Here is a 23,282-nt window from a genome sequence, read left to right as displayed (position 1 = left end):
AAAACAACATAAACACATCTCAACTATACAATTAATAAATAAAATTTCAGTTGATGGCTTATATTTTAGCACATAAATCCAAGTAAATGAACCAGGTAAACTCCCCATCTATAAATACAGTCTGAATTGTTGAAAGATATTAAAATATCATGGTTTGAATATACAATGCAAGCATTCTGTTTAATGATAGATAGACAGTGGTCACTCAAATAATGACGACTCTTGTTCAGTCTAGGCCATGGAACTATAATTTTGATCAATGTCTTTTTACCTTTTGGTCGTGGCTATATGCCAAAATCCAGTCTTCTTGTTGAGGATGAAACAGCAAGCTCAGGATGTAAAAATTTAGACGGTACTTCTGATAGGTGGCGCCTTCATCAGTGCTGATCAGCAGACTACTCTCAATCTCAGAGTCAGTCAGGAGCATGATCTGAAACAAAGGAGAGAGAATGGAGCATGAAAGCTATCCAGGCACAGGTAGCTTTTCCTAGATATATCAGAGCTTTGCCTCAGTGTAAATCACCTCAATTCCTTTCCTTGCCAGAGTAAAATGTACAGATGTGAGGTTTGATTCAGCATGTCACAAAACCAAGTCAAATTACAAAGTATCTACAGAAATTGAACACCCACACTGTAGTTACAGAATATGGAATAAATTTGTCAAAGCAATTGGATAAAGGAAAAAACAAAGATATCTGATCATCTCATGTTACTTTTTCATTATATGAATGAATTAACTGCTTCATATGTGGTGTGGAAGTTTCATGTACATTATTCAAAATTTGAAAACAGATGACATAATGTATACATAACACAAGTATAAAAAGAGATAATTTAATTCTATAATGTATGAATATCGATATAAGGACTAAACTGCTACATAATTCAGAAGTCCTTTTGGACTGAGATAGTGGTTTTAAGTCTTTCTTGTTACTGAGCTGGACCAGCAGCCTACATATTTGGTTACAGTAGGTTGCATTTTATTCATTGTTTGACAGCACCCAAAGGGCAGATTCTCAGATGGCAGAAATGGAAGTCTCCCTTGACTTATCACAGGAGCTGGTGAGCCAAGCATATGTGATCTTAATGATTAATTCAAAGGAGAGTAAGACATTAAATAAAATGAGAATACTACCACTACAACAGCCAATGCTTGTACCTAACCACAACTATCTGAGTGTAATTAAATATTTTCATTTATTACCACCAAAATGTTGTTTGTCCTTAATTTACCGTATTATGCATCCGATAGTCAGTGAAAGTACTAAAAGTAAGAAAACCATAACACTACCTGAGACTGGCTAATCACAGTTTGGATGATATAAAGCTTACTTGTTATATTGAAAAGGTCTGCCTTTGCATATAATATATATGTGTGTGTGTGTGTGGAAAATTTATATCAAATCAATTGGAAGTCCTCCAGAATTAATTTGAAAAGCAGACAATTTATTTATTAATTGTTATAAAAAATAAAAATTAATTTATTAACATTTTACAATTTCAAACTTATAAATATTCATTCTTAACTTTATTGAATAGTCTTCTCACATAAGTACCTTCATATTGCGCTATGCATACTCCTCCATGCAATCCTCAGCTGTATCATCTGTTATATGATAACTCAATTTATATTTCAGTTCAACAACAGCGGACCTGCTGGGGGCCAGTGATGTGATTATAATCATATGGTACTGCGTTCTTTGCCAGCACCTACGTTGCAGTAAATGTCTAACGAGGAAGACATTCTTATTTTAGTGGTGCCTTTGTTCCAGCTTCTTATACAGTGTTCAGTCAGGCCTTTAAATCTGTAATTTCCCAAGAGCTTTGTTCTCTACTGAGAGGTCTAAAATTTTCTGATTGTGCCTTGTCTGAAAAAAACATAATCAACTAAAACTATAATTGAATCAGTAGAGCTGAACAGTTATAAAACCTTATCACTTGTACAATGGAGCTGCCAGAAATTATTTTTATGACTCAGCCCAACGTTGACATAGACACATGTAGAGCAGAATAACATATCTCAAAGAGTCTGCAATAGATAATTCTTCCTCCACATAATGTTCAATTACAGACAACCAACGGTCCTTTTCATTGCAGTCATGTAACTTTAGCTTCCACCAAAGTTCTGTCGATTTACTGCACCCAAGGTTAATGGTTCAACATGTGTTTCTCCAGAATGAAAATGGTCCCGATATTAATGTAATTAAATTGAGGTGAATGACCCAAACACTCTTAAATATGTGTGGATAGGGCGGAAACCAAAAAAAGTTTTCAAAATTCAAAACAGTAATTACCAATAACCAAAGAGTGTAAACTGTGAAGAAATAGGGAACAGAAAGAATGCCTTCAACTATGACCACAAAGATAGGGCAAGGAAGTTCATGAAATATGGCAGGATTTTTCTACCCTTGACAAAAGAAAATAATGAAATTTGAAAAACTTAAAGAACCATGCAAGCCAATATTCCACACTCTTTAAGGAATACTTTAGGGGGTCAGTTCCACAAGATGAACTTTAATTAAATTCTTACTTCAGATAGGCTGTCTTAAATTCAATTCAAAACTAGTTATATTTGTATCAGCTCCTTCTTCTGTACCCTAACTCCACATGACCTTCTCACTTCCTGGAAATCATTCGTAACCTGTGCTTATTGCAATTGGCTTAGGAAGGAGGTTTGAATGTATAATCAGCATATATACTGATGTATTTGATGCAGGATGTATTACTACATGGAGTCCAAAACAGAAAACAAAAATGCAGCATTAGCTGAACTTAAAATGTTCAAAGCCTCCAGAAAAAAAAGCCTAAACAGACTACAGAATCATTGGGTCCAGATGGATTCCAGACTGTTCTCTTTGTTCTCAAAGACAAATTAACCTTTAAAATGACATGTTTGTAACAGTACAGCAAGGTTCTAAAGTTACAAGCCCCTAAATATATGTAACTAGGAATTTAGCAAGGTAGATCATAGCTCATAGTTATGTAGAGAGAAATGTCTTTCCATTTTCTCAAGTGCACAAAAGTAATATTTATTGTTGAAAGTACCTGAATGTTGTACACAGAATACACAGAATCTTGTGGACATGTTTCAACTGCATCAAGGTCTGTCTGTGGGCCTTTTTGACATGCATTAGAAACGTTTCAACTTAATGAAACCTTGGCTATGCTTGAATTCTGGTTTTAAAGTTTTAAAGTTGTTTAACTTTGTAGACTAGATAAATGTGTGCATGGAATTACTATCAGTGCCTTAATTATGTGGGCCAGAAGGTTCAATGTGACAAAGGTTAATTAAGTGACGGCTCTCAATTGTGCAGACTTGATGAAATTTAGGAAATGTATGAGTAATAATTCAGAAGGAGACACCACACAATAAAGTGTCTATGACTGAATATTAATGAAATAATGCACATATATTCTCGTCTCACCTGTGTAAAGAATTATATTTTATTTCTTCACAAGTCTCAAATTATTGGTGAATGCATGTTAGGTATAAACATTTACAAAACAGAAAATGAAACACCTTTCAAATTCATTTCTAATCATCAATATTTTAGTGAAGCATTTTCCCAATAAAATGCTGGAAATACGGTTTGGTTACATAAACTACACTCCTCATAAAGGAAATATCTGTCTAAGCCTCTGATCATGTAGGATTGTGTTGGTTGTCCCCATATACAATGTTACGTATAAATTGTCACTACATACAAACTGATAATCACAGTAACTGCATGGACCATTTTTAAACATTTACCTATAATGTATAGCAAAGGACAGCATATGCACCTCTTTTAATGTCGATACATATGTTACATATTGCACAACACTTTTGGGTGTTTTTTATATGACAGAATACATACTAGAAGACATTCCACAGACGCAAGACAAAACTGTACGCATAAACCTAAAGAATTGCTTATAATACTAGAATGAGGCAGTGCTGAACAGAGAATCGTAATGTAAAACTAACATAAGAAATAACAGTTCCCTCCCATTATTTTCATTTGATGCAATTATACTGAAAGTGGAAAGAAAGGAGCTTGGCAGAACACTGCAGCAGATGGGTTCCAGACTGATTTCTTCAGAATAATGCAAATCATATTACACTCTAGACTAATTAGCCACAGTGTCATTGTGTGTCATTATCTGCCTCACGTACACTTGAGATAATTAACATATTCTGCATGGTTTGCCAGTAAGCATATTAACTAAAAAATGCAGTTTATAGTTTACGTCTGTCTGCTAGTACACACATGCATTAATTATACATTAAAATTCATTGGCTAAGAATATTTCTTTTTAAATGCACATCATGTTTTGAATTATTGATTCCCATAAACACTGATATTAGCATAACTTGTCCAGTGATATGCTCTCAGCCTCAGATGGCACTTCCCATGATGAAAAGAGTGAGGAGTTTTCAGCCAGTAACACCCATTGAAATTTCCCATGGTACCATTCAATTTCAGACAGCAATTATTCTGGGGACTCTCCCATTCATTGGAGCACAAACATATATCATATCCACACTGATCAGTCTTCCACTACTGAGTGAAAAAAGACAGCTTTGTTTGATAAAGTTGCAGCAGGAAGTGACATACTGTAAGCCCCATGCCACTGTTTTGCTGCCGTTGTAAAGTTGACTCTACATTCTGGCCACCATTCACACAAGACTGATTTTGCTAAAAAGTTGCTTAAAAAGTCAAATTTTCAGTGTGGTAAAACATGTTGTACCTTTAACTCTCATGTGCCTCATATGCAAATTTGTTTATGCATAAGAAAGTCTAATTTTTAAAACCTGAAAATGCTTTCATTAGTGCATTCTCCCATTATTATTTCCGTTAGATCATTGCAAACATATTTGATCATTTGTTTTATTCAATGAGTCTCTGTGGGTATTTCTGACAGATCATTTACTATGCTAACACAAGCCTTTTCCTACCTGCCTACAGAGGCAGTTTCAAACTACTGTATGTAAACACGTTCAGCAAAACGGGTGGTTTAATTAGCCACACAGGGCAACTGAATTCAGTAAACGAGGTGAAAACAAAATTCCACTTTGGGACACTGTTTTCACACAAGATGAGGTAATATGCAAGAAATTACTTTTGACAAACATTTGACAGTAATTTGTGAAGTGGGCTTCTTCTATTATGACAGTTATATACTATTGTTGAGTATTATTATTCAGTATTCTGCAACAGCACAGGTTGATTTGATGAGAGCAGACTTATGATATGGCCCCTATGGGATTAGAGCCAGTACAAAGATGGCGAGGGCAGTGGTTTTTGCACATGTTGATTGCTTAGTGTTTTTTAACCAAATAAACTGCAGGCATTCGTTTGGTGAATTTTTTTCTTAGCTCTCTGATTGGCAATAACAAGTGGCTTCTGTGTCATTTTATGAACCAGTGCTCATCTTCCTGATGATTCACCAGCTCCACGCACACTGCACAATGGTCAAGAACACTATAAAACACCTCTGGGTGCTGTGACAGTCGACCCAGTGGTAGGCTAGGTCCTGGGAAATTGGTGGGTGGAACTGATCACAATGAAGAGAAAGCAATCGCGATATCAGGCAAAGAAAGCTTTAAGATACAATTTGCTGCGGCGTGGCTGGATAGTTGATAATGCTGCAATGGGGAATTGGTAACATCTTTTGTGAAATGGTCCTCACCTGATTTGTCAGATTGCCTGCTTAACTCAGGTTGGTGAATTGATACAAGCGAAATACCTTACAGTTTTTTCTGGACAATGAATTTGAGAAGTCTCATCACCAAGTTAAGACAACGTAATAGCCATAATCTTTGTCAGTGGCTGGAATGAGATCATTATGAGTCAGCCACTGAATACAAATAAACACTCTGAATAAAAAATGAATAGCTAGCCTTTGTTACAACAGAAAAAAAATTACAAGTGTAACACCTGGGCACCTTTCCACTAATGTTTTGTAAAACTGACTGTTTTTAGTTTATTGTTATTTGTTTTTCAGAGCATTTACAGCAGTACACAGAAAAGCACAACAGAGTTTTGCTTGGTCAGGCTACATTTGCAGATTATCGAAGCAGATGTGTGTTGTGTGGCTTAGTTAACTAACGAATATGGATGGGTCCTTGGGATGTCATTGGAACCAGTGGAGTTTGACAAAAAAAATGTTTACTGTTGAAAAACTGTGAAAGTAAATATCTGGATGACAATAACTGAATCATCATTACAGACAATCTAATAAGCTTGCAAAAGATTTATCAGACTAAAACACATATAATACATTGAATAAACAAACACTGTTTGATTAAACACACAAAACAAGCTGTTTGATTAGTTGTTCTAATTCCAAATGAGCTACCCAAATCACACATTTTGGGCTTTTAAAATGAAGACTTCTTGTAGCTGTGTGTTTGTATCTGACATGTTCATGAATAAACTTGATCTCAATCCATGTCCATATTTTACCATTTTTACCATATTTGTACGACTACATGTCCCATTTGAACTCCCGTTTTACCTACAGTTTATATCTGAAAAGCTTATCTATTTGCTTAGCTGACACCTTTATCTAACTTCATTCACACAAAGAACATTGTACAAAGGAACTGTCCTGAGTTTCATTCTAAAATCTCCTGGTGTAAAGTCTTATTCCCTAACCACTGTTTCACAGGGCTTGCATTAAACCCGATACAGTCTAAACATTGTGATTACTGAGCGCATGTTCATAATTGTCAAGCTGACTAGATGAGTTGGAAATGCACTTTAACTGTAGTTCACATTGCTTAAAATGCATTTGAATAAATTACAAAATTCCTTCTGATTCCTCTTCGCCCTATAATCTTCCTACACTCTATACTCTTTTGTTGCATACTACACATTTATAACCCAAATACTGTGATCTTACAATTCACCCAGGCACCCAGGCAATACCAAATCATTTATAACAACATCCACATATTTGCAGGGAGGCATTCCTACATGTTTTTGCATAGGTCCTTGCAACATGCTATAATACATTCCTGCAGACCTACACCTCACCCCATTAGTTTCTTCATTTCAATGGTATTTGAATATTTTGTTGACAGGCCCAATCCTGGAAGTCAGGGAAGAACATGACTTTACAGCCTTTATTTATGCAACAAATTGCACTCCCATTTCATTACAGTTTTGACCACTTATGGTTTACAGCAGCAATGTCTGAGTCCTGCTTATACTAAAATCGGAATTTTTAATCCAACATCCTTTCAGAATGCAACCACAGCCCACTGCAATGTGCAAACATATGCAGATTACACTTCAGACATTTTACCAACAGTACAGTGTCATATGTCAATCAACCTGGCCATTCACCATTTGAATTTGTCCCAAAGCTTGGAAATAAGTCTGGGTGAAGTGAAGAAATTGTAAAGAATCAGCTACCATCTAGTGGTTCAACTAAATATTACACATTATACAACATGCCTGGGGGTTATATGGTATAAGACTGACTACTATAACACCTTTACATTGGCCTTGTAATATGAAAAGAAAGGAAATTAACTGCCCCTTAAAGTTCCAGCCATAGTAAAACGACTTTTATTATAGCATGTTGTGTCCCTGTCTTTTGTGACTGTTCTGCATCTTACAGTCACTTTGTCCTTTATGGACTTAGAACAGATGGATTCCAGAATGTGCCCAGTAGAGATCTTCCCCTGGCTAAGTTTGGAAGACAACAGATTTTTAAAGTATGTGCTTATGATTTCTTTCATATATGTCTGGCCAGATATGAGCACTAAGTAGTATGTACACTTACAGTAATAACCTTGCCTTCTATATGACATCACGTACTTGTCTCTGATATCGCAAAAATTCTGTGGTAACTATTACTGATTCATTGCATTTGATAGATTTTCTTTAGCTATCTAGATTAAAGTGATCATTTTTCAATTTATCAATATATACAATAACATATACTGTATGCAGGATACCAACCTGGAATGATTGTGTAATTACATGAGCGCTGCTTGTACAAACAAATATGGCAGATAGAATTTTTCCGCACTGTTGGGATGTATCATTCATTTCCTTATTCGTAAGAGAGACAACAGGATTTGGCATTGTTAATAGCTGGCTGCATTAAATTCTTATGAAAAATTAAATGTTATTTTTCCTTTGTAAGAGCTCCATCTCTGACAAAGCATGTTTTTATTTCACTTTTAAAAAGCACACTCCCTCTGACACCAAATCAAAATTATGAGGAAACAGGTATTAAAAGTTTAATGAACAGGCCCGCAGCCCAGACATGGTTTTTGCCTAATGTACTTTACTGGTTCATCTGGTATTCTCTTTGTAGGTGGCAGAAAAGGAATACAATGTACTGTTCACGAAAGATCATGCAGGGTTATTTCCCATTACTTCTGAATGCTGGATACATTCTTTTACAACCGTGTCAGCAAGAAAAAAAAAAAGGATTTGGTGGATTTAACTACACATCTAACATTGGAGGGAAAAGGAGTGCTTAATTGAAGCTATAGGCTAAAGGTCAGTCAAGCAGGGACAAGTTCTGGTTGCTGAGAAGTGAAGTCTTCATAAGAGGATGGTAAATGTCAGCAATAGACTTGGGATAGTCATGCAAAGGTCTCATCCCAGAATAAAAACAGCAGGCTATAAAATTTAACAAGCTGGGAGACACACATGTGTATGATGCAAATGTGGTGAGAACAAGGCATCACTTTGCATTTGTCTACTTGAAAAAAATGCACATGCATGCACAGGTGCACTCAGACACAAACACAACACAATTCAAGTCCCCTTTTTAAATTGTCAAGCAATACTTAGGTGTGTATCATTCCTATTCAATTTTACTACGTTGAAATATATATATTTTTTTAATGACAGCTAGTTACACTGATTGATAAGCATACCCTGTCTGAATGATACAAGATTTCTTTGCACACAAAGATTCACTCTGTTGACAATTCCTTTGAAAAAGCAATGAGTTTGTTATACATAAATGATCATTACACCTTGTGAGTTTAAAACAGAAATCAATAGGAACGCAGCTCTGCATACAGACAGTGGGGTACAGAAAACATGTAACAAAGGCATAAGTGATAACATTGATTGAAACAGCTTACAGTGGGAATTCATGTACAAGCTGTGCACTGGCAATGCACTGCAGGTACAATACTGGGTGTCAGTTCTTGAAACAATTCAATTCTAAGAAGTGCTCAGTGATGAACTGGCATGCCACGCCACCCACAAAGGTTGGAAATGCACCCACACAGTCAATGTACTGTTTCCCTCTGCTTTCCCTACTGAGCAATGCCGCTCGTCGCAGTCACTTTCAGGCTGTGCCTGAGGGTTGACAGCTGTTGTGTTTTTTTTTTTTTTTCCCCAGTGCTGTGTTTTTCATTTCCATCACATTACAACCACATGCATTTCGCACAGAGCACATCTGATTCCCTTTGACTCCATTTTCCCTTCCGAACCAAAAATCCTACCCCCTCTTATGCTCCCCTGCGTTTCTGAGAGACATTTCTCCAGACTACAAGTTACAGGTAAGCTATAAAGGGCAGCATGGCCAAAAAAAAAAAAATGTCAGCAGGCTAACTTCAATTTTGCCTCAAGGTTCTCTCAGATTGCTGTTATGTCACACGGTCAGGAGAACCTCCACAGCTGAGACCCAGAGCGTTTTTTGTAGGAGGATTATTCACTACACACTGTTTTCAAACAATCTCCCATTAATCACTTGGAGATGTCAGCTTTCCCCAGGTTAATTGGTATGTTAATACCATTTACATATGTATCTTAAGTGAATTAAACTACACAATTTGTCCACTTTAATCGCAAGTTTCTGCTTATTTCTGCTTTGATTTATGGTGCAAATAGATGAGTTAGGCAAATTGGCTGGCCTCACTACAACTCACAAAATTTCAAGGATGAAGTATTTTACGATACACGTTTATGTATGGGTATGTACATATGCTGTGTGTTCAGTACCCTCCATACTTACTCATATGCTGTGATATAAGAGAAAAATAATGCATGTATTGCATTTTCTGCCATTTCTTAATGTGTCAATTTCATTTTAATAGTCATATTGCTCACAAATAATGTAATTCAATGCAATTCAATGTAATTAATAATTCATTGTTATAATAATGCAACCTCATGCTACATACAATATTTATTAATAGATTTTGTTAAGAATTCATTTGAATATTTATGTAACTGTTTAAGGTTTACTACTCACTTTGTTATATATATATTTGTTATAAAATTTATAAATGTCAACAGATCAAATATTAAAATATGAGTAAATTCTAAATCATTTCACATTTAACAAGTAACAATTAACAATTTACAACCCACTTGCTACTTAATATCTGTTTGCCCAGCTTTTTTTTTTACATGAATACTAGTTCCTTAAACAAATAAAGTCATTGCTTGACTAAGAAAAACACATTTCTGAAAGGTAGGTGGAACAGCATGCTAACAAAGACAATGCACTCAGCGGTGAAAACAAAGAAAGAGAAAAAAGACAAAAGGTTGTGGGAAAGTCAATGTAGATGAAATGAGATTTATCAGGTTCATATCATTTCTGTTGAGAACATTGACAGCATGTTAAGCATTGGCCCTTGGCTTGAGGTCCTCTAGTTTCGCTAAAAATGGAAATCCTAGCTTTAAAAGAGTTAATTAAGTTACTGCTTGTACATCACAGCTAAGGACCATTACCATTTACATTAAATTACATTTACAGTTGTTAATTTGGCAGACACTTTTATCCAAAGCGACTTACAAGTGAGATAGCATAGCCTACAACACAAGCAAAAAACCATTAGGAGTCAACAATATTAGCAGCACTGCATGACCAGGTTTGAATGGCTGGCCAGGCTAGCTGGTAGAGCTAACAAGTGCTTTAAACTATTACGTTTTTAAAAAATATATATTATTTTATAGTTTAATAGGAGACAGTTTGAGACATGAGAAGTTCCTTTAGGGGGTAGTGTTTCATATGCTCAGGTGAGAGCGGAATAGCTATGTCTTCAGATGTTTCTTGAAGACAGATGAAGTGTGGAAGTTCATTCCACCATCGGGGGACAAAGGCAAAGAAAGTCCTGGATGAAACGGGATGACCAGACACCATTCGGTCCCGGAGCGTAATGGTCGGGAGGGAACCTCGGCTTGCAGTAGTGAGTTCAGGTCAGTAGGTGCAGTTTTGTTGGTCTCCCTGTACGCAAGCATCAATGCCTTGAACAGGCAACTACAGGGAGCCAGTGGAGCTAGACCAAGAGACCATTTCACATCAAGCCAGTAGCCAGCTAACTAACAAACATTTCCTTCCGTTTTGCCTTCTTATTGACATTAAAACTTACATTAACCTTGATTGTAAAATTTGATGTTGAGAACAGCAATGTAAGTGAGTGTAATTTCTGGATAAACTCCAGTTCTACTTTTGCTGTCAATGATGGCGGGCAACCAGTAGCTGTGAAAGCTGCTTTTTGTCCAAAGCCCAATAAAGGACATTTATCTACAAGGGTGCCAACCCAGCTTTAGTGAGCAGATGAACTGCTATGCGCTGTGCATTGTGGTTTGTGTGTCAATTTAAAAGGCTGACCTGTGAAGTGATTTTCGGAACTATTGAAGGAAAAAATTTGATCGCATTAGATAATTTGCATTACCCCCTTTTGATACAATGTTTTGATAAAATGCAAAATAAAACTACATTCATTCCTGTTTATTTTCAACAGATTATATTTTGTACAATAATATGGAACTTAATTAAGTAAATATCCAGTCTGTAGTTCTCATGATATTTTGTCAGCCAATCAGAGCCTTGTTATTTACATGTGCAAATGTACCAAGTTCATACAATTCTGTGCCATCTCCACATTTGCCTGCTTATTAGCAATGCGTTGAGTTTGGGCACTGTTAAGATCATAGTTATTTTTTGCTAATAACTTTACAGTAACCACAAAAGAGTAGAATGTAGAGAAAAAAATGACATAGAAAGAAAGCTATGCACTGCTAATAATCCTGAGTTGGAAGCATCAAAGTCTGATTGAAGGCATTTTTATATCCAGTAGACATATAACATTGCCACGGCAATGATATGGCACTGATGTGTCTTGATCAACACATTATTTTCTTTATCTCTTCTTCACTGTTAAGCAAAAGAAATGTGACTTCACTAATTCACAAAAATGTGCCTCGATATTAAAATGCAAACCAAAGCTAAAGGAACTCTGTCCAGCCAATAACCTTTATGTATCCACTTACATCTGCAGGGACTTCCGGTAATTCAGCCTTTCTTACTTTCAAACTAGTTTGCAATTGTCTTGTTCGTGCAGGTTTGGACACGCCTCTAAGAGCAATGCCAAGTATTTGTAGTACTTCTCTACAGTTGGAGGACATGAAATATTAATTCATACTTGTAAATGCATGCTTATTCCACTACTTTAAAAAACACAAGGGGCCATTGAAAGTCTTTGAACACATAAGTGATGAGATCTTATAAATGGCAAAATTCATATTCCACCCACCTGCCAGTTGTTGCAAACTAAGCTGCACAAGGCCGTAATTGTTTCTAAGCCGCAGTATAGAGTCATTCATATGAAGATCAGCTCGGCTGAGCCAAGAGAAGACACCCCCAATACATACTAGCCCAGATCAAAGCAATTTAAATATTTTCTTAATTTCTTTGCATATACAGAAAACAAACAAAGATTTGTGTGTCTTGTTGCATTCATACATATTCCTTCCGGTGTCACGCAAGTAATCTATTCAGGCGAACTTCCTCCTGCCCATGAAACAGTGTTCTGCAATTTGCTAGCACATCCTCTAAAGCCAATAGGAAGGTGGTCTGAAGTAAAAAAAAAAAAAAAAAAAAAAAAAGGACCAAACAAGGTATGCCACAAATCAATAAGGTCAGTGCTTTCAAATTCAGTATCATGCATCAAGTCATTCCTTGAAGGAAAACTCAGTATAATATCAAAGGGTTTTGCTGTTCAGGAAAAATTAAAAATATGTCATGTATATGAAGTGATCTACAGTTGCTTAAAAATCAGACCCCAGTTACTTTTACATCTGCAGAGGAGGGGCTAAATCATACCATCTGTATGTAGCATGATTTTGATGGATGGTGGAATCATTTTCTACCTATGCTATTAGTCTGTACTTAACATCACAATCATGGCCCTTTCTGACTGCAGAATTATAAAAAGAGAAAAGATGTGTGAGAGATGACCATGGGTGATAATACACAGCCTACTGATATGAGCTGACAGTGAGCTCTCCTTGCACTGTTGAGCGAACGATCGTAAATAAGAACCTCTAGTCCACCTTTGATTTAAACACCAGGATTTATGAGGCCTTTTTTTGTCCACTGTATATTTCACTCTATTTTGTGTAAAACTCAGCACTTGCTATTGACGATGAGAGTGCTGCCTGTATACTGCCGAATCTCTAGGCAGGGATTATTTAACATCATAGTTTGTAATGAATTAATGCATTCCCCTGCAATTTTACAGCCTATTGGAAGTGCAGTAAGTAAGCCACAGAAATAGTAAGCCAATGAATACAATTACAGAACATACAAACTTCCTTTTAAAGCAAGCGAACACTAATGGAGATGAACATGTTAATAACAAAAAAAAAAGATCACAGTCAATTATTGCTGGATTGTAGAATATATAATTTAAATATCTTACCTTTCTCTTGTTATTGGGGCTGACATACAAGTAGCTCAGAACTGTTTTCGCTCCCACTTTCTCGTTAAGTTTCTCGTAAGTGGTTCCATAGTCTGTTGACCTGAAATTTAATTAAAAGACAAGATACATGTATGGAAGCACAACCACCCCTGCTTTTATTTGAAAAAAAAATGAAAGAGATACATATATTACTGCTGAAACTGGTTTTGTAACAAAATATAAAAATCAAAATGTATTACTAGAAGGAAACCAAAAGTCACTTTGGTTCATTTGTCAAGAGTTCATAGTTTGCCGTTGGCATGTGGTTCACTGGGTTTAAAGATACTAGAAGGATACAGCACCTCTTCTTACATCTAACAATGTCACTTGTTTTCACTTTTAAATGTCTTCCTCCCACACATCCAACACTGGGCCACTGCAAAGTAATGACTGCTCTGTTATCAGAAAGTATGGCCAAATTCCTTTATACTACTTTGACCCAATCAGTCGGAACTCTCAAAGCCCAAAGCACAGAGGACCAGCTTAAAAACTTTCCACTTGGTCTCAGTCTGTATCTCCTAAGTAGAGAATGCAGTGATGCTGTCAAGGAAGTCAAGTCTTAACTGTTATCCATCTCTGCTCTTCAGAGAAACAAAAGATTATTCAATGCTTCCCTATATAGCATTCTTAATGACTTCTTTATATCTTCTTTATATTTAGATCTATGTAGCTTATGGGTTCCTTTGTACATTTATGTTTTTTTTTCTGTCAACATATATAATACATGTCATGATTTAAGAAAATTCTAAGTAAATTTACATTTTAATTTAAAAATGGTCCTACTATATACCTCAAAGTCCTTTTTAAGTAAGCACTAAAATGGGCAATCCTTCCTTTTTTAAATTTTCACTTTTCATTTTTTAATTTGTAAAAATGTCTGAACTATATGTGATTATGGGTAAATTAATTCAATAGGTCTATTTAACTCTATTAAACACTCCTGCAGCGTTTTAAACTCAGGCTAGAATACACTTGAAGTAACACTCCAATAGCCGGGTGCTAACAAATCAAACCAGACCTTTGATAGCTGGCAAGCAAACTCAACAAGCAACAAGTGTCACTGTATGCCTTAAACCCTGGGGCTGGTTTTAATATGACATTTAATATTATTTGTTTGTCCAATGTTGGGACCTAAATAGCTATCAGGGACTCACAGAAACAGAGACTGTTTCACTGAAAAGTTGCAGTTGTTTTTCTGTTCATATTTTACCAATGCAGATTTTGATATCATATTGTTAGCATTACAAATCTTTCCTTACATGAAAACAAAAACATACATTTGCAACTTTAATACCTATCATATAGGCATAGAACCTGGAAATTAGCATCAATGAAAAATTAAGGGAGGTGCATAACCACAATTGCAACCTTGATGACAATGATATCACATAAAAGTTTCAGATTGAGACAAATGGACTTGAAGTAGCTTTTTTCTTATGTAGAGCTGTTCATCAGCAGAGGACCAGGTTTGCAACAAGATTCCATTCCTGTGGGTCATTTGAAAGGTACTGGGTTACGCTGTATAGATGGGAAAATCTACAGCACCCCATGATATCATGATATTCGCAGCTGACAATGTACAAAAATGGATCAAACAGTGAACAATGAGCGGGCTTCAGCTAATAAAACAGGGGTTCCACTCAATCAGCAGGAAACCCTGAGGCACTGGTTAATGGCACATACTTTCAAGTCAAGGATCGAACAAAAAAATAATACAAGTCTGTTTGTTGCGAGGGCTGTGCAGTCATTTGTGACCACTGCCACTGCATAACCATTTGTTGGCAAAGTGGCCAGGTTTCACACGTTAAGCCAATATCTAGGTAAATTTGAGCTTGAAACAGATTGGGGATGGGGGGGGGGGGGGTGGCTTCAGTGGTGGACGGTTGTTGGCAGATAGTCGATATCGTCTTCTCCCAACTCCACTGAAACATGCCTAACCTAACTTCGATGGCAGAGGACACACAACAGCCGGCACACAAGAACCTGGCAGGTGAGAGAGGTGCATTGGCAAAATAAAGATGCCCTTCACAGCAAAACAATTCACTGTGAGGTGCCCTGCAGTACACATCTGATTTGTGCATCGGGACCATTGTAGCTGTCTGTATTCTTCACACAACTGCTCTGTGATACCGTACTCAACCACTACCCCTCGAGGGTGAGGAGGTGGAGCCAGTGGAGGATGCTACAGACCCAGAGGAGCCAATTAGACCATTCACCTCATCAGCATTGCAACTAAAAGGAGGCAGCATTTGAGAATGGTTCATTTCAGAAATGTTCACTTTGCCTTTCCCAAAGGGGATGCTAAATGAGTCAATGAACTAGATATTGTTTTTTCTTTCATTGCAGCCCTTTATGTATATACTTTTCCCCCCAAATGTTCACCCTGTCTAAAACAAGATCTTGACTTCCTTTAGTGGGAAGACTTAGTAGATGACACAACTGAAAAAATCTGATATGTCAATATAGACACCCGGTACTCCTTTGGTGATAGTCTCATCCAATATGAAAAACCCTGTCCTGAATTGTACAGCAAGCTTTTCCAGCTTTTCTTTGCCGGCTTCCTGCTAAGTGTAATGCTGACAGCTGACAGCCATCATGTTTTCCAGACCATTGGAAACAACAAGCCTTTGTGCTGTTTGACCTTGTCCAACAAAATTGGTTTTCCTTAAGAACTTTCAGCGATAGTTTTCAAATCCATTTGTGATGTAAAATTTGTAAAAGTGTAACAGTGATGTAAAAAGGGTCATAACTGGGATGCACTAAGGGCATTTGAAGGAATAGCTGAAGGTGTTCCTTTTTTTACCATAAATTGCAATAGATACTACTGGAAAAAGAGAATAATCATAAATCAATAGGTCCATGACCATTAATGTGCTTGTAAGGAGAGAAATGGAAAATCAATTTCAACATATTGATGTCTATAAAGAAATCATGTAGAACATCATCATTATATGGAAACACTTTAGCACATCACATTATTGCAAATGGATTACTTCTCCAATGCTCACCTTTCATGTAACAATTGTTTGGAGATGTGTTTAGCAATTGTACTATAAACATAATGTATACAGGAAGCACACTAAAGTAATTTAGTGCTAAAAACTGCTTAAAGTCATGTTCCTAACAAGAATATTCTTCATATTCTGTAAAGACTGCAACTGCATATCCAAAAGTCTCAGAATAAAATAAAAAAAGGTTATAGGTATATAAGATGAGGATATTTAACCACCTCTTTTGACTCTTACATTTGGGCATTGTAGACTACGTGCTCTAGACTATTTGGCCATGCCCATTTCATAGAGAAGGGTCCATCTACTAATACACTTCTGAGCTTTTTTTTTTCCATTTAGCTTGCATCTAGCTAAAAAATCTTTTTGAATGACCTATAACAAAGCTCCTTGGATTTTAGTAGAGAAAAAACCTTTATGTGTCCTGCCTCTCTTGGCTACTACAGCTTACAAGCTTTCCTCAACCAATCAAAAGTTCAGCCACATGAAATTCCAGGGATGTGGCTCAGTTAAGGTAAGACATATCAATACTGTTGAAACCGGATACCCAAACTCAAAAGAGTGTGTTCCGGTCTGCCTGGAGATCCCACTGATTTATTTCACTTCAGTAGGTTGTCATGGAAACCATAGCCTTTCTTAGCTGATGCACAGAAACTTGACTGAAAGTTTTGCGGGAAAATGTAAAATGTCGACTTCCTTACATTTTTTAAATGACTCATAAATTAAAGGAACCATACATGAAAGAAATAACACTATTTTTCAACAAACATCAAACTGAATCGTTTACTATCAACAAATACTCAAAGTACTTGTATTAAGTATGGGCTTCTATCGAGGGTGTCTAAGGGTAAAATGTGAATTAAAATGAAAGAACTAAATCACACAATTCACACAATGAAGGAAAAGGTCTGACAGCTTAAATGAGATTTGAGACTTGTCTTCAGCAATGTGATGCAGGTTATTCATTAGTACATATAATAACAAAGTGCACTCCCAGGGCTCAGATGCACAGGAATGGGAATGACTTCTTTCTCTACACTGATGAAAGGAATTCTTAAAAGTTCAGTCATCAGCTCTTTTGAGAAAGTTCATCTGAAGGCAGACATGTTCTTGCACACATGGGGGTGGCATTTGTACACAGTGGGACGTTGGCACATAAACATCTTCCCAATGCATACATCCCATTATACCTAGTTTACACTCTGCTTTAGCTGCTGTTGGAAGTCCAGATAATTTAAATCATTTTAAGATACTGTGAACACATTTAAATGCATATAAAATAAGTGAAAATACAGTGACACTTTATGCATAATTAGTTAATGTGCTTAATCATAGCACAGAATCCTATGGCCCAGCCATGTTTCCTGCTAGCAATGACCACACAAATTGCCTTTGTTCCCCCATGGTATGGGTGGGTGTGTCAGCCAGGGTTCACTCAAAGGTCCACTCTCAACACCCTGCCACTCACCCTTGCCTAACATATCAGTTGCTCTGATGATGTCAGGGTTATGCGCCTATCCTCCAATTGCTTGCTTCCTGGTGCACTGTGGGACTTGTAGTGTGAAAAATAGGCATGGTTGGCATGCATGTGTGTCCATTCCTTTCCCTGTGCTTTAAGATTCTGTGCAAGGGCATTGGTTGTCACCATGAGGTGAGTCTAATTTACAATTGATGATTACAAATCGTTTGATGAAAAGATTGGGGGGTGCACAAAAAATGCATATATGCATATGGAATGAAATTACTTGTACTATTTCCTCAATTGGGGGATGGATACTATAAAATATTCAGACGGCTTGGTCAGTGTACTAATGTGAAATTTGTGTTCAGTAAAAATCTGTAGTTGATGTATTCCAGATGGCCCAAAACGTTTTCCCACTCCATCTCTGCTGCCAGTTTCAATTTACTTTGAGGAAACACACTCCTAAAACATGACTTTTATTAAAAATAGTCTAGTTTCATGTTAAGATATAAAAGGAAAACCAGAGTGCATTTATGAATGCATTTTATATTGTGTTGCATCATCTTTAGCCAATAGCAACATCCGTTCATTATAGCACATTCAAAGACACAGAGATACATAAACTGAATAAAAGACAGAATAAATCATTTATAACAACAAGTGTTTTGAACACTGGGCTTACAATAAATTCATGTACAGCATTTCTTCACGTTAATGTGTCTCTTAAACACCTTAGTTTTAACTATATCACTTTTCCTGACGTTCTGACATGCATCTGTCTCATGAATGAATTCAATTCATTAAAATTAATGACATGAAATGAGGCCTTCAGCTGACCAGAATAATATAAACAACAACTAAAGCCTGGCTACCATGTGTTTACAGCCAAATATATACTCAAATTCCTATAGTCTATACATGCTTAGTGCCAGCTGGATAACATTGAAAGAGCTCTGACCTCTGGAAAAATACATTTCCAAACTGTTTTAGGCAATTACATTAATACCAAGTCAGCAGATCATGACTTTTGGGAACAGTTGAGTCATCAAGCATATAAAATGATAACTAGATCTGCATGTATCCATTTAACTAACATAACTAACTGACATACAAGGTCAACTAAAACTATTACACATATACAACAATATGCATTTAGTTACAAGCAGAAAAAAGGCTGAGTCCCTATCCCAATACTGAAAAGACTGAGCATATGTAAAGACGAATGCTTCATAACCAAACAACCAAACTATCAAAAAAAAAAAAAAAAAAAACAGCATCAATTCCTCACCATTGGTTGCATATATCGGTACATACTGTATATTCTGAAATTGTACCATTCACAAATGCTTTGATACTTTGAATCTTTGCCTCTGAATCTTTTCCCTACAGTTATAAAGTGTAAATGGTCATTTCAACACAAACACAGCAAGGCCAGAGGGGCAGGTGCATTTTTCATTTTCTTCCTCTCAGATTTATTATGAAATGTTGGCTGTTGCAATGACATATGGTGCCACCCTCTGAACTCCTGAAATATTTGAACCGAATTACAGCTGTAACATTTGTCAAAAAGGAGGTCATCGACACGTGCACCATGGGACAATGACATCATCTTGCTATTGATCAGCTCCTTATAGCCCATCACAGGGCTGCACAATTTAATGCCCAATGATTTACTTTTAGTGTTTCTTTGACTCTCTGCATGTTCCCATAGAAACTGATCTGGATCTAGAATAATGACACAAAAGAGCACAGTTGTTCAAGGACAAAGTTGGGGAAACATCAATGTTACAAAAAAAAAAAAAAACGCTTGTGATTGCTGAAGTAAGATCATTGTGTCTTTTGTGACGCAATTGACCTTGATAAAGATAGTTTCATTGATTGATTAATTTACTGATTTAATGTTATAGCAGCTTTGATTTAATTTCAAAAAGTTGATTGTGGTTGTATCTCTGAATGAGTTCAGCCTGAACCACCCCATGGTGCACAGTACTCAGGACATCAACGTTTCGTACCACAAAATGCAATTTAATTATAAATTTGGAATTGGTTATTTACAGTATAATTCACGTCTCACCTATCCCTCTTATTCATTAAGATCACTCACTTTTTCAATCTTATAGGTAATCTTACACACAGTAATCAACAGTGATGACTTTAAAAGAATCTGCATATATACACATTGAAAAAAAATATTATTGCAAGTATTATAGACTCAGATGCAGTAAACACATATCAATCCATCCACATTTCAGTTGATATTAAGCACATGGTACAGCAATTTACTTGATAAAGGTTACTGTCAAGGTTAACCACATACAACAATCATTTAAACATAAAACCGGGTTTGTTTATGACTAAGAAGGGGGAACAGTCTGTCTTTCAGTCTCTGTTGAGAGAAGCTTTATTGTGAATAACAGTAATAATAAAAGTGTATGTGCTAATGCAAATGGTTGAGAAGACAATTTTTCAGTGCATAAGAACAGTCTTGGGGACATGGCAACAATGCTGGAGCATTGCTAAAAGATATCACGGGAATGTATGTAAATTGTACGATTTCACACGTAATTAGTCACGGATTTGCATATAATTTCCATTGTTTCTGTATACTGCTGATAACAAAACAAGCTCATACTTTAAATATAAGTTCTGTTATGTCTGTTGCATCAGAAAAATACAAATCATAAAAATACACCATTCAGTCTGCACTGCAATGTCTGCAAGATGAGGTTAAAGTTGAGGTGAGATTTTTATGATCTTGACATTTGCTACAAGGAGCTGTAATGAAGTGTCAGAGCAGGTAAAGAAAGCAGTCCACACAAATTTGTTTCTGAGCCCTGTACAGCAATGCATTGAGTTGACAAGACAAAACCTACCTCTCTCTCCCAGTAACCATAACTAGGGGGAATGCTCATGTATCAATGCTCAACACATTGTCAATTTACGCATTCAGGGGAATTCAAACCCTAATTATAAATCAGTCAAAGGGAAGAGATTCTAATCATTTCACATTTCCAAGGAATGCATCTCAACATTAATTAGGGCCTGTTTGTACGGCAGTAAGGTAATGGTATACAAATAGAGCTGACATGACATTTTAACACACTTTGAACATCAGGATCAAAATATTGAACAATATAAACACAACAAATTCCTATTTACCATATTAATAATCCACAATCTTTGATCTCAGTCTAAAACATTTTTCAGCACTGTACATCAAGAAATTAATGTATTGCATGTACAACTGGCAGTTGTTTTCTTAAGTATCTCTAAACAAGTAATAGCTGTATTTTTGAAAAGAAAATGCGACGCCAAAGTCACGAGATCCTTTTCTTGCTTCGGTTTTCCACATTTGAGTCCACATATATCAATTGTATCATACTGAAGAAATATGAGTATTATCTTGGTATGAAAGCATAGTTCAGAATTTTTGTGTTTAATTCATGTTAAATAAAACAAGCACATATCTATCTTATTTTCTATATGGTACCAAAATAGTATCTTGCTGACTTTTGATGAAAAAAAGATTCTTAATAATAAGTGAATATTAATATGCCAATACATTTATTGTGGCAAAGTTTGATTCCAGATTTCTATATTGGCACATGATTAATTAAAAATGAGGAGCTCAAGTGGTTAGCAAAAGGTCACTGATTGCATTAGTAAGATGCAAGATACACATGAAACAGCTTGACATGCAAAATGGATGGCAGGTTTGCTGAGTGGTCTAAATTAATTTATGAAATGCTGTACTGCACTCAGCTTGTGTTTCTCCTCCTAAAAAAACATCACATTGGTCATCCCATTCCCTTCTTCCCCAGGGTTCATGACTGTCTTCCATCTCTAAATTCTCCAGGGGAATGATAACAAACTGGTGCTGACGAAATTGAAATAAATTATTTCTTTGTTGTTCTTCTAACAGCTTGGAGACATGTTGCAATAAGAGCATATTTCTCATGTTATAAAATAATGTTAACTCATGTGCACGTCATTAAAGTGGTTTTATTGGTATTTCAGTGTCCTTATTGTAACATCCTTTTTGCATACCACATTCAGGTGGTATACTTGAGGTCTAACCATGATACGGTCTAAAGATGAGGGCTAGATATTAATCAATCAGTTTCCTCCCATTGTGGGAAAATAAATATTTCCACAATACATTTTTACAAGTTTTCTGCTACTTTTCCTCTTATATCCCTTTTTTGGTGAGCATTTGATTTGTAGGTTCACAACTGGCAACCTAAACTGTCAACTCCACAAAGGAATGTCTTTGAAGAAAGGCATGGTTCAGAAGACATTGCGCTTGAGGACTATGGCATTGCTGAGTGAGAGAGGTATTTAACTAATTTCAACTTACCTCATGTCTTTTGGTATCATAAAATACCACAGAAATGTCTAGCAAACATTATCAGAATGTTAACCAGACTACAAGAAATCATTTTAATGATTAGAAGTAGTACCTCTCCTTTGTAACATTAACATTAGTTCACCAGCTGTAACATTTATCTGGCTAGGTGGATCTGCCTTGCCACTTTGTTGTGACACTTTATGACACGTTTGGTTTGACCTATGCTGAAGGGGGGATGTATATTGTTGTAATGTTTGGACAAAATTACTGCTTGCTGATTCAACAACTTGTCAGACTGATGCCTCAAGACGAGCTTAACAGAAGATCTGCGTATTATTGCTTGATGTACTCTGTGCATACCCAATTGATTTTCCACTTGTCCAAGGTCATGCCACTTGCTTGTTTTTGTACTTTTTTCAAGAGGTAGTGGTACTGTTACTTCAACAGGGGCTTTAGGAGTGGTAGGCCTGGGAATGAGGTAATGGTCCACCATGGAGTATAAATGAACATTGGCTGTGACTGGCAGCCAGCCATTGGCATTTTTTTTTTAGCATCCATTATGTGACTATTGAAGGTAAAGGAAAAGGTGCTCAAAAGTACATAAAATGGTCAGCAATCACCAGCTTTGTGAGGCAGTAAATTTATAGCTAATATTGGCTGATTAATACGTACACACTTAAACAGTAATACTCAAGAGTCCATGGGTTTCCAATGCTTTTGTTCATTCCTCAATCTAACAAAAAGCTGTTT

The 23,282-nt window shown here is 36.3% G+C and overlaps 1 protein-coding gene across 2 annotated transcripts in view; it reads right to left on the bottom strand.

Moving 5' to 3' along the window:
- The window catches only part of LOC118777140 (VPS10 domain-containing receptor SorCS1), a 162,272-nt gene that overhangs the window by 54,155 nt on the left and 84,835 nt on the right, over positions 1-23,282 (bottom strand). For both annotated transcript variants that reach the window (XM_036527893.1, XM_036527902.1), the window contains exons 3-4: positions 13,676-13,775; positions 272-430 (exon numbers count right to left, since the gene is read on the bottom strand). In XM_036527893.1, the coding sequence (XP_036383786.1) occupies positions 272-430; positions 13,676-13,775 (259 nt within the window). The remainder of the gene's footprint in view (positions 1-271; positions 431-13,675; positions 13,776-23,282) is intronic.

This window comes from Megalops cyprinoides, chromosome 1 (assembly GCF_013368585.1).
Source record: "Megalops cyprinoides isolate fMegCyp1 chromosome 1, fMegCyp1.pri, whole genome shotgun sequence".
NCBI lineage: Eukaryota > Metazoa > Chordata > Actinopteri > Elopiformes > Megalopidae > Megalops > Megalops cyprinoides.
Note: the sequence above shows the minus strand (reverse complement) of the source record. Positions and strands in the feature narration are given on the sequence as shown.